The sequence below is a fragment of the Salvelinus alpinus genome, chromosome 20 (assembly GCF_045679555.1).
Source record: "Salvelinus alpinus chromosome 20, SLU_Salpinus.1, whole genome shotgun sequence".
NCBI lineage: Eukaryota > Metazoa > Chordata > Actinopteri > Salmoniformes > Salmonidae > Salvelinus > Salvelinus alpinus.
The window spans coordinates 31,821,324-31,833,774 of record NC_092105.1 but is presented as its reverse complement, the minus strand read 5'-3'; the positions used below and the strand labels follow the sequence as shown (position 1 = coordinate 31,833,774).

Genomic DNA, 12,451 nt, shown 5'->3' with positions numbered 1-12,451 from the left:
CCAGCCAAGCACCAGGCTCAGGGCCCATAACTCGTATAGCGACCCGACACAGAGACTAAACAGTTTAGACTGCTTTATGAGAGTCAGCCAGGGGAAATATGAAAAGAGAGAAATTATTATCCACACTGCAACGCTCAGAGCTTTGATCCTCCAACCAACTCTCAACATAACAGACAGACAGGCCTTTTTACGCCTCAGTCACAGGCTCTGTGGAGGAGACGCTCAGTGTGAGTGTGTGAGTGTGTGCGTGTGTGTGTTTAAGCATCATAAAAAAGGATATGAAGTGAGGGTTGGGGGTCAGTGAGGAGGGGTCTCTCTAGTATCCAAATCCCACCCAGCCACTACAGTACAGTACGGCGCTGACTGTGCTTCAGCGGCCCCATGCTCTCACTAACACTACCTTCAATGGCTGGAAACCAGGGGAAATGTGGTTCTGATCAATGTCTGTGAGGGGTGGGGGGGGGGGGGGGGGTTCAGTGTGTGTGTGTGTGTGTGTGTGTATCTGTGTGTACATTGGTATACTAAAATTGACATAGTGATGGAATTTATGGGTGTGTGTGTGAGGGGGTGACGGTAGATGAGGGGGAAGTTTACATTCATAGAGACCATGTATACAATAGGTTGATAAAGGAGACAAAGGAAACACTTCTATGAACTGAGACAGATAAAAACTGCTGCTAATGGGAGGGAGTCATCCTCCAGCTCATAGCGGAGCGAACCCTAGCCAAAAACACTTGACAGTTTATGATACTCTTGGGCTGGATTAATTTAGCATGCCATCATTTTATCCATAATTTACGTAGTATACTTTGGACAATATACAGTCTACATTCCATTCACGTTAGAGAGCTTTGGTTTCTGTGTTATAGCTGAATGGAATTCATCCGTATCCCTCTCTGGGTATTCACAACTCCATTCATAGAATTGCATAGAAAACATGAATTATAGGATCTCTAGGACTACATCGTCATGCGCGTCACAATTAAACCAGTGTCTGTGAGATATCAGACATATAAGTGCAGATATCTGACGTAAGACAATGCTACTCACCTGGTTGGACTCAGAGCTGGAGGTGTTGTGGGTGGTGTTGAGGGTGGAGGCTGCCAGGGCGTGGGCATGCTGGCGGGCAGCGAATGAGGGCGAGGGCTGGATAAGGGGAGGAGTATGGCCGAACGCACTCAGGCCTCTCTGCTGGCTGAGCAGCTGCTGGTAGGCCATGGGGTTGATGGGGTGGGGGAAGGTGAACGACGGACTGAGAGATGAAAGGACAGGACAGTTATTAGCGGATGCACTCCATTTTTAAATACAACAGCAAATAAAATAACTGTAATCACTTAGTTATAGAGATAAGCTATGCAGCTATTCTATGATTGATTGGTGTATGTGGAGCCCTATGTGTCGATTGTTGAAAGTAATACATAAGTTCTAGAGATGTATATGTGTAGAACAGTCGTTGTGTACTGTATGTGTGTGCACCACATGTACACTATATACAAAAGTATGTGGGCACCCCTTCAAATTAGTGGATTTGTCTATTTCAGCCACACCCATTGCTGATAGGTGTATAAAATCGAGCACACAGCCATGCAATATACATAGACAAACATTGGCCTTACTGACTTTCAACGTGGCACGTCATAGGATGCCTTTCAACGTCATAGGATGCCACCTTTCCAACAACTCAGTTTGTCAAATTTCTGACCTGCTAGAGCTGCCCCGGTCAACTGTTAGTGCTGTTATTGTGAAGTGGAAACATCAGCCGTGAAGTGGTAGGCCACACAAGCTCACCGAACAAGACCGCCGGGGGCTGAAGTGCATAGTGTGTAAAAATCATCTGTCCTGTTGCAAGACTCACTACTGAGTTGCAAACTGCCTCTGGAAGCCTTTCGTCGGGAGCTTCATGAAATGGGTTTCCATAGCCAAGCAGCCGCACACAAGCCTAAGATCACCATGCTCGCCGCCATTGGACTCTGCAGCAGTGGAAATGTGTTCTCTGGAGTGATGAATCACGCTTCACCATCTGGCGAATTTGGGTTTGGATGGACGAATTTGGGTTTGGCAGATGTCAGGAGAATGCTACCTGCCCCAATGCATAGTGCCAACTGTGAAGTTTGGTGAAGGAGGAATAATGGTTGTGGCTGTGTTTCGGGTTAGGCCCCTAAATTCCAGTGAAGGGAAATCTTAACACTACAGCATACAATGACATTCTAGACAATTCTGTTTCCAACTTTTGGGATGGATTGGAACACCGACCGAGAGCCAAGCCTAATTGCACAACATCAGTGCCCAACCTTATTAATGCTCTTGTGGCTGAATGGAAGCAAGTCCCCGCAGCAATGTTTCAACATCTAGTGGAAAGCCTTCCCAGAAGAGTGGAGACTGTTATAGCGGAAAAGGGGGCACCAACTTCATATTAATGCCCATGATTTTGGAATGAGATGTTTGACGAGTTTACTTTTGGTCATGTAGTGTATCTTGTACCTGATGCCGCTGACTGACAGGTGTCCGTAGGAGCTGCTGGCTGCAGAGCTGGAGCGTGAGTTGTTAATGTAGGCCACGAGGGAGTTGGGCGAGGTACGGATCATGGTCTGCAGGTCGATGCTGGCATCTGAGAGAGGGGAGATGGACAGGGCTCGCTTTCTGTTCAGCCTGGGGTTCAGTCTGGGGCTGGAGAACCGGGACACTGCAGATCGAGAGCACCAATCAATCAATCAATCAATCAATCAAACAAACATATTTATAAAGCCTTTTTAACATCAGCAGTGCTTTGCAGTACCCAGGCTAAATCCCAACGAGAAAGCCTATACACACAACATGTTAGTGACCCTTTCTCCCTACCCTGACTAAGTGTTACAACAATTGTGAGAAGAAAACAAAATGTCACTAGTAGTATACTCCCACAGCATACTAAAAAGTAAGAATACTAATGTCAGTCAGTAAACCCCCAAAGAGTTACAGTTTTAAGATGAAAGCAGAAGAAACCTGTTTATCCAGAGGTGTTCTAGTAGAGGTCATTCTAGTGCTAGTCTAGCCTAGACTAAGGTACAGTCCCCCTCAGTCTGTCTATGCTGTACCAAATGGCACTCTATCCATATTTAGTGCACTGCACTACTTTTGACCAAAAGTAGTGCACTACATAGCTAATAGGGTGCCATTTGGGATGCAGACTATATCTCTCTCCATCATCTCTCTAACACCACCCCAACCCCCCTCCTCCCCTTAACGCTCACATCCTCTTATGCATAATGAATCCCTCCCAATAATTTGCTGTAATTACCGTGATAAGAATCTCACCCAGTCAGTTGTATTTCAGCATGTTAAATGGAGGCAATTTATACAAATTGATTTGAGAATACCATTAAAAGAATGAAGCATAGCTACAAAAGGTAAAGGTAAACCCAGAGAGTCATGGATGGCTTTTACCAAGCTGTTTTTGGAGCACGAATATTACAATAAAAACCAAACATTACGTTTTTTTCCACGAACTGTTGATTTGGTATTGTGTCAACTTTGACACTTTTGGAACTAATTCCCTCAGGTTGTGTATTATAATCATCATTATTCTGTAAGAATGCATGTAGACATCCTTAACCGAGTTCTGTGCATGTAATTCTGACCTGAATTGAGCACGTAGTTCACTTTAACCTTCCTCTTTGGGACATGCAATGGAAAGTCCCTTTTACAGGCTACATAAAACAGTTTCAGGTGGTCAAAGACATTTAGAAAGATGTCTTTCAGGGTTGTTCAAAAAGTTAATAGAATTTTTCTTTGGTGGGATTGGGTTTGACTCTGTTCCTGTGGCAATGGGTGACAGTTAGGGAGAGAAAGACAGAGGTAGTGGTAGGGAAGGTAAAGGGAAAGTGGGATACTTTCCCATTCAGTTGTACAACTGAATGCCTTCAACTGAAATGTGTCTTCCGCATTTAACTCAACCCCTCTGAATCAGAGAGGTGCAGGGGCTGCCTTAAATCGACATCCACGTCTTCGGCGCCCGGGGAACAGTGGGTTAACTGCCTTGCTCAGGGGCAGAACGACAGATTTTAACCTTGTCAGCTCTGGGATTCGATCCAGCTACCTTTCGGTAGGGGGCAGTGGCTAGCAGAATACGGGGTAAGGGTAGGGGGTAGCGTTGTCCAGCTGCTGTGGGCCAACAGGTGCTGAGTATTAGCCCTGGTGTGATGTGGCGTGGCAGGACACATACCAGGGCAGAGTGGTGGGGGTAGTACTGGTCTGGGATGGGGGGTTATTAGGCCTAACAGGGGGCATCATCAGAGGCGCTGGCAACAGGAAGTTCTTAATAGCTCCCATCACACCTCCCCAAAACACACGGACAGACGCACACACCACCACCTGCCAACATGTCAAACACACCACTGTCAACCTGCAGCCAATCCCCTGACCCTTTATTGGGTAAATTAGTGATCCTTTCTTTCAGGCCATATGGATTCAGAGACCACTATACTTATCCAAACCTATGGCCGTAAAAATGGTAGTCTTATACATGGTGTGTGTGTGGGTGGGTGTCGGGGCATGCGCACGTGTGTGGGTGTGTGTAAAAAAAGACTATTATGTTGCTGAGTTGTAAAACAAAAGGCTTATGTGCTTACTTAGAGAGCTGCAGGACTTCAGAGGGACTCTGGCTGCTCAATGAAAACTCAGCTGTAGAGATGTATGAAAAAGTTGACAAAAACAACAATCGGTCCCTAAGAATGTTCTTCTATGAAGCTAAAAAAATAAATGTATCAAGTATCATTAGGCATATTGCGAAAGGAGGGGGGGGGGGGGTTATCGGGGGAGTAGAGGGGGAGGAGAGAGAGGGGGTGGAGTGGGGAGAGGAGAGGGTTGCTACCCGGATACGACAGTGGTTTATATTATACTCTTTAGAAAGGCTAGGGGTGGATTCAGATTTGCATCGAGTGTAATGGCTCTTTCTCTCTTGCCTGGGACTGGGCTGGCCCATTGTGGAGCTGCCGTGTGTTTGTCTGTGTGTGTGTCTCGGTCTGTGTGTGTGGTGCAGTGGTCTTATTAATCTCTGCTCACCACAGAACTGAACCTCAGGGGAGATTTGCTTATTAATGTGCCACTTTATAAAGCAGGAAACTAAGCGAGGTACGGCTCACAGCCTGGCGAAACTGGCGCCTGCCTCACCCCCTGGACACCCTTCCCAAAAGACAGCCTCATACCCCATACCCCAAAACCCTCCATATCCCTAGCCCCAGACATGATCTCAACCCCTTCACAAAAGACTGATTCACCCCCCAAAAACCCACACCTATATCCCCAGACATACTGTAGTAATAACCCCCTTAACATTGTCTCAACCCCTTTCATACCTCATACCTCCAACCCCAAAATCCCCATCCGTAGTTAATGTGTTAGTCAACAGTGTGTGCATGAGAGCGCAGCGTTTGCTTTTCTAGCCTGGACCTGGCACACCAAGGATGCACTCCTCCACTGGCCCCCCAAATTAGAGAGACAGCGCCTGAAGACAGCCGCAATTTATTAGGGCGGCAGGTAGCCTTGAGGTTAGAGCGTTGGGCCATTAACCGAAAGGTTGCTGGTTCGAATACTGGAGCCGTCAAGGTGAACAATCTATCACTGTGCCCTTGAGCAAGGCACTTAACCCTAATTGTTTCAGGGGCGCTGTATAATGGTGACCCTGGCCGTGACCCCACTCCCTGCGGGTGTCTCAGGGGGAGTTGGTATATGCAGAAAAACACGTGCGTAACAGGACAAAAATAAGCACCCCTGTGAGGTCATTGTTGTGTCTGCTCTGCCTGAGGTTACTCAGGCAACATACACAGTGATGGAGTGCTTTATCGATGGCGGGGCTCTAATTTAGGGGTATGCCAGATTCTGGCAGCAGGGAGGTGGCGTGGCGCTGGCCCGAGGGATATGTCCTGTTCTCTAGGTCTAGGACTCTGTCTCTGTGGGAGCAGAGTGGAGCACAGGGAGGGTTAGCTATAATTGGGGGATCTGGACTGATATATAGGTTCATAATCACAGGCACTTGAGTGCACATTAACAAAAAAAACTAAAAGGGGGCTGAGCGATTATTTTAAGCATCTGCCTTGCTGTTTTGATGGAAATGGCTTTGTGGAAAATCTGAATACTGTAATTGAAGGGTAGTAATCCTTAATCCTTTACCCCCCCGTCCCTCCCAGTACAGCCCCCAAACCAAAGCCCCCCGAATGAGAGTTGGCACAGGTTCCACACACAGCACACAAAGGTAGTCTCCCTTTGTTCAGTGCAACAGGCTTTAGAGGCCTGTAGTTAGTAGTTAGCCTGAGAGAATGATATTACAATGGGATGTAGGGTCTCTTTATCTGGGCTCTGTTTTCCCATCAGGAGAGCCAGTGGAGCCCTGTGGAGGGCCTGGCTTTGTTGGGTCATTTAGTTAGGAGTGTTGATTCACTACCTCTGCTGCTCTCTGGCTATGTCTGTCTGTCTCTCTCTCTGGCCTCTCTCTGGCCTCTCTCTGGACTCTCTCTGGACTCTCTCTGGACTCTCTCTGGTCTCTCTCTGGTCTCTCTCTGGTCTCTCTCTGGTCTCTCTTTCACTCGGTCTCTCTCTCTAGTAGGGTTGCTGTACAGTGGATCCACTACCTCCACTGCTCTAGCTCTCTCTCTTTCAGATGACCCCAGACTGAGGTAAAGCATGCCGGGTCAGGCGTTGGTCCTCCGAGGCGAGGGAGAGAGGCCCAGCGCGAGGCCCATTCTCCCCCCTAAACAACACCGCAGCCTGGGTACCAGCCAGCCAAGAGCCCCAGCCAAGTCCAGCCACCCCCGATCCCCTCTGCTCTCCTCCGAGTGGGGAGGAATGTTTATTTTTCCTGGTAAATCTCGCTAATACCATCACTGCACATTTTATTAGAGGGAGCTCACTGCGATGATTCCCCTATGAGCCCCCAGTGTCCTGCTAAAGCCAGCTGTGTGTTTTTGTGTATGTGCACACTTCTGCCGGGGGCTCATGTGTGTTCATACAGTAAGTGTTTGTGTATGTAGTCCGCAGGGACTGGACAAGACCCCCCTCATTCTCCGTCCCTCCCTCCCTCCTGCTCCCCAAACACTAAGATCTCTTTTTCCTCTGACTGCATGGCAGACATTTACTTTGGCAGCAGCTATTGTCATGGGACCTTTGCGTTTCTTTTCCCGGCAGCAGGGTCCTATGCTGCTCTACAACCCTCCCCCCTTGTTTAGCCTTGTTTGGCGCGTTCCTCAGTGAGCTTACTATTAAGACATGATGAAGTGTAATCTGTAGGATTTACAGTATTTAAATTTACACTGAAAAGGGTGAAAATGCTGTTCCAGCTAGTGCAGAGGTGGCTAATCATTTTGTCTTGAGGGCCACATCGGTATTAAACAATTCAGAGGAGGACTGTACACATTCTTTTCTGGACCGATTTGTTCCATCTATCCATCGATCTATCTGAGATCTCTGGGTGAGACAATTCATAACATCACACGCCACACGCAATAGATTTACTAAGGGCTTTAGGGAACAAGGCCCAACTGGCCTCTGCCTGGTTTGGTGGAAACATTTGTGTCTGCTATTAGCGGGGGAAATTGGTCTATGTTGTTTTAGTGGATGAACGTGTCAGAGCACGCCACTGGCACAGAGGCACACTTGGCATTTCAGCACGGCCCACGCTAACCAACCAACTGACGGACGGCAGGAGGATCTGTCGGTGTTTGTTTTGTAGGCCTGTCGGAGCAGACTGCATGTAGCCTACATGGCACCCATGCCTCAATCAGTCACACAGTGGGCGGAGGAGAGGAGCAGAGAGCTACTGGGCTGCGTCCCAAATGGCACTCTATTCCCTACACTGTATAGTGCAGTAATTTTGACCAGGGCCCATAATGTGTTCTTAGAGAAAGCATTACTACTTAGCTACCTACTCCCCTTCACTCTCTGCGGAGCATAAGGCCTCAACAAAGGGATCCAAAACTGAGAATGGGTTTGCACACAGTCAGATTAATGATCAGATTATTGACTGTTTCATTAATTGTATTACGGTATACAATTGTCAACGTACTGTATACAGTACCACGCATGAGCACAGGGATACATGGTCTGTCCTGAGCAGCTAGCTCTGGGAAACTGGACAGCATCAGGGTGCCATGTTTAGTGTCATTTAGCTATGTTCTTGAGAAAAGACCCAGGTTATAGCTCTGCTTAATGGCAAGTGGTAAAACTTACAGTAAATCCATACATTAACCCTATGGAACTATGAGAACACCTGACTGTCTTAAAACTTTACTGTACACCCGGCACTAGGGCTAGTCTGCAGAATTTTCCATGAACACATTTCTCCCTTTTATTAACGATCACTATTTTTTAAGCCCACTCTCTCATGTTTGCAGTACTAATAGGAATCACTGGGAAGGGAAAATAACCAGCCATACTATAACTTTGGGTTCGCTGAGGACTCAGCTCTTGTGGTAGGTCCAATGAATTTATTAGAGCATAAATTGATTTTTAAATATGCATATGAATTTATTTAATTTTATCAGCGCTAGGCTTCCAAAACAAACGTAGCGGTCTCGATGCATATGTATCGCCCTCTCTGCCATTAAATGAGGGTCTTTATTCAGCCAGGCCGTATGCTGAGACGCTGAGCCATTAGCTGACTGGCTAGGTCAATACAGAGTCTGTGTGTGTCTGTGGAGCTGCTAGCCTCGCTAACCGCACTAACGGAGAGCTTCAAGCCAGAGAGTGCCCAGGACGCTGACCACATCAAACCCAGCCAGGTTTGAGAAGTAGAGAACACCAAATAAACCTGCCAGGGGGAGGTGTGGAGGTGAGGGGGGTGTGGGGAGGCGAGGAGAAGGCCCAGTTCTGTGCTGTGTGAGTCGGTGTCTGTGGGTGTTTGAGCAAACAGCCTCCCCAAACAACTGTGGGAAGCCAGCAGCAGTGGCGGTCACGCCGGGAGAGAGGAGTGGGAGGATGGATGGAGGAATGGAGGGACGGAGTAGTGAAGGAGGAAGACAACAACCTCTATGCCCAAATCTGCATGCCCTCCCCTCCTCCTCCCTCTCTTCATGTTTGATTTAGTGATTGAGGGGTAATTTAAACGGTTCATTTCAAGGTGGATCCTGCGTTGGCAGGGATCATGGCGGTAGCGTTTTCCTAGCATGCACATGAGGATTGGTGCTTTAGCGTCACGCAGGGTGGACGGAGAGCGTGACAGGAGGTGCAAACACCGTTAGATGGTAGATGGCTCGTTCTCACTCTTTTCCCTTGGGTGGTTTGAGACCGGATAAAAGTGATATGGATACCAAACAGGGAGTCTGTGCCAGGCAGGCAGAGAATGTATGTGTTTGACGGTCGAAAGGCATCGAAAGGCTTACTTTCATGGACAGTTTAGTTTAGCTTTCCACTCTGTAGCACTGTATTGCCCATTCATACAGCTAACTGGAAGGTTCCTGAGTTGAAATAATCTCCAGGTCCTAGCAGCATTATTAGGCCTTACTTATCACTCTGTTCATAGGCCTGGGACTGTCTGCAAGGCTATGGTCCCTGACCATATGTCTGACCTCTCCTGTGAAAAGCAGGGTTGTTCACCACGTCTCTTCTGTCACACTGTCACTAAATCTCCCCTGCCTGCCACTATCCTCTATCCCTGCCGTTAGATTGCACAAGCAGAGCAGGGACCACAGATTTACAGTATACCTGCCATAACACTGACTGAGAAACAGAGAAGAGACAGATTCAGAAGCCCTGGCATCTGCTGCTGCCTGAAATATAGTACATCCACTGCCAAACCTCTCTCTCTCTCGCTTTCTCTATTTGTCTCTCATCTCTGTATCATCTCTCACACACTCACTCTCTCTCTCCATCTCATTCTCTCCTCTTTCTTCCTCTCTCTCTCTCTCTTTTCCTCTCCCTCTCAACATGGTTGCCCTTTTAAGGTTACCACTGTGGATTTGTAGGATGTTACTCATAACAGAGTAACACACCTGAAACACTATGCGACTAGCTGTGTAAATTAGAGGCCTGTGTTGGGAGAACAGTGGTCGGCCTTTCTGTCATGGGCTTTTATGTGTTTATAGACACCCCCTGCTATGACTGAGGCTTTTTATAAGTCCAGGAATGCTCCTCTTGCTTTGATGTGGGGAAGTCTTACACACAGAAAGCCACAAGAAGAAGAAAGGGCATCTATGAAAAGCACAGCACCACATACCTGGAGGTAAGCACAAAGGGTGATGAGGCTCTTAGTATTTAGTAGTGTGGCATATGGATACTTCACAATGTACACTGAGTATACAAAACATTAAGAACACCTGCTCTTTCCATGACATAAACTGACCAGGTGAAAGCTGTGATCCCTTATTGACCAGGTAAATCCACTTCAATCAGTGTAGATGAAGGGGACAAAAACAGGTTAGAGAAGGATTTTTAAGCCTTGAGACAATAGGGACATGGATTGTGTATGTGTGCCATTCAGATTTAAGTGCCTTTAAACTGGGTATGGTAGTAGGTGCCAGGCGTACCAGTTTGTGTCAAGAACTGCAACACTGCTGTGTTTTTCACGCTCAACAGTTTCCTGTGTGTATCAAGAATGGTGCACCACCCAAAGGGCATCCAGCCAACTTGACACAACTGTGGAAAGCAATGGAGTCAACATGGGCCAGCATACCTGTGGAACTCTTTCGACACCTTGTAGAGTCCATGCCCTGACAAATTGAGGCTGTTCTGAGGGCAAGGGGGGTGCAACTCAATATTACAAAGTTGTTCCTAATGCTTGGTACACTCAGTGTATGATACAGCTAGCAGTAAGGTGGGAAAGTCCCACATATGATAGTCAGTGTGACCTGGGCTGTGTCAGGTCAAAGGTAGTTCAGGGGTAGGAAACCCTGTAGGGCCACAGGCACTTCATGTTTTGCTTTAGACCAGGTGATGAATTTATTCAATTAAGTTGAGTGAGGTGATTGGTAGAATCAGGTAGAATCAGGTGTGGTGTCTGGTTGGGAAAGAATCCTGCAGTGCAGTGGCTGTTGCACTCCAGGACCAGGGTTGCCAACCCCTGATCTAGGGAATCGGGTGTCATTTGGGGTACACCCCAGGAAGGTGTGTTTCAGGATTTCAGGGTCACTCACCGTCCACAGGGCTGATGTAGTCGGGCAGGTGTGCTGCTGCGGCTGCTGCTGCTGCGGCCGCCCCGGTCTGCATGATGAGGTCTCCGTAAGTGCTCCTGCCACTGGCCATGAGGTGGTAGTAATCTGTAGGGTTGGCACCTGGAGGTGGAGGGGGCAGGCTGAACAGACCATGCTCCTTCAGGTGCTCATGGGTCACTGTCGGACAGAGATGGAGAGAGGGGTGAGATGTGAGACACAGGTCAACTAATGAACAACTGACATGGGGACAGGGAAGACTGACAGGGGAACAGACAGAGAGAGGGGGGGGGGGGGAAATGAGAGGACGCAGAGACAGACACAGACCAAAACAGTGAGTAGTAGAATTGACAGACGGAGAGACAGAGGGGAACAGACATGGTGCGTTGCTTCACAGGTTTGAAGATCTATGCTACAGAAGATGCCTGGAGGGCAAAAGGCTTTTGATAAAAGATAGGTGAAGTCTTTGAGGTTTGCTGGGGTGTGTGAATGACCTCGGGGAGTAAACGAAGAAGAGAAAGAGGGAGGGAATAGAACATTCCTGCTCTTCTCCTGTCTCGTACATAAATTCATTGAGACAGATTACCCGCACGTGCTCACACACACACACACACACACACACACACACACACACACACACACACACACACACACACACACACACACACACACACACACACACACACACACACACACACACACACACACACACACACACACACACAGCCATAAAATGGCATCCATAGTGGTAGAGAAGGGAAACCCTTGAGCATTACGGAAATATTGATGTAGAACGTGTTAACACCTGCACCCTGTAAACCCACATTTAAAAGTGTCACAAGCTGTAAGAGTGAGATGTAGATTTGTTTTCTTTCCTTTTGCAGTGAGCCACTGTGGCCTATAGCCATAACTGTGGCCTCCTCCCCCTGTTTCCTGCTCTCCGTTTGCCCCTGCGGATATATCAGGGGCTAACGTCTCTACAGATAGAGAAAGGAGAAGCGGAAGAAAGGAGGGATGGAAGGGTGGAGGTTTGAACTCCCTTAAAGGGCCTAATGCAGGGGTGTCAAACCAATTTTACCCTGGGGGTCCACATTCAGTCATCAAAGAGGTCTGGAGGGCTGCACTGAAAATGTGCTATATTTCCTCGCCGTAGAAATGTACAAAAAATAGTCCTCTATCCATAGTTTTATTTCCGATGCTCCCTGAATGTCTAGCTTTCATTTGGGTGATTATTAGCGAGGTGGACACAGTCAAGAAACTGTATGAATGTAGGTCTATTTTTCTACACAGTTTCCATTTGGTTTTAGTCATTTTAAAGTATATATGTTTTACTCCAA

General features: G+C 47.6%; 1 protein-coding gene across 1 annotated transcript in view; it reads right to left on the bottom strand.

The window, feature by feature from the left end:
• The window catches only part of gli2a (GLI family zinc finger 2a), a 113,846-nt gene that overhangs the window by 15,672 nt on the left and 85,723 nt on the right, over window positions 1-12,451 (bottom strand). Inside the window, exons 5-7 of the mRNA XM_071355278.1 lie at window positions 11,100-11,294; window positions 2,482-2,683; window positions 1,051-1,252 (exon numbers count right to left, since the gene is read on the bottom strand). Coding sequence (XP_071211379.1) covers window positions 1,051-1,252; window positions 2,482-2,683; window positions 11,100-11,294 — 599 coding nt within the window. The remainder of the gene's footprint in view (window positions 1-1,050; window positions 1,253-2,481; window positions 2,684-11,099; window positions 11,295-12,451) is intronic.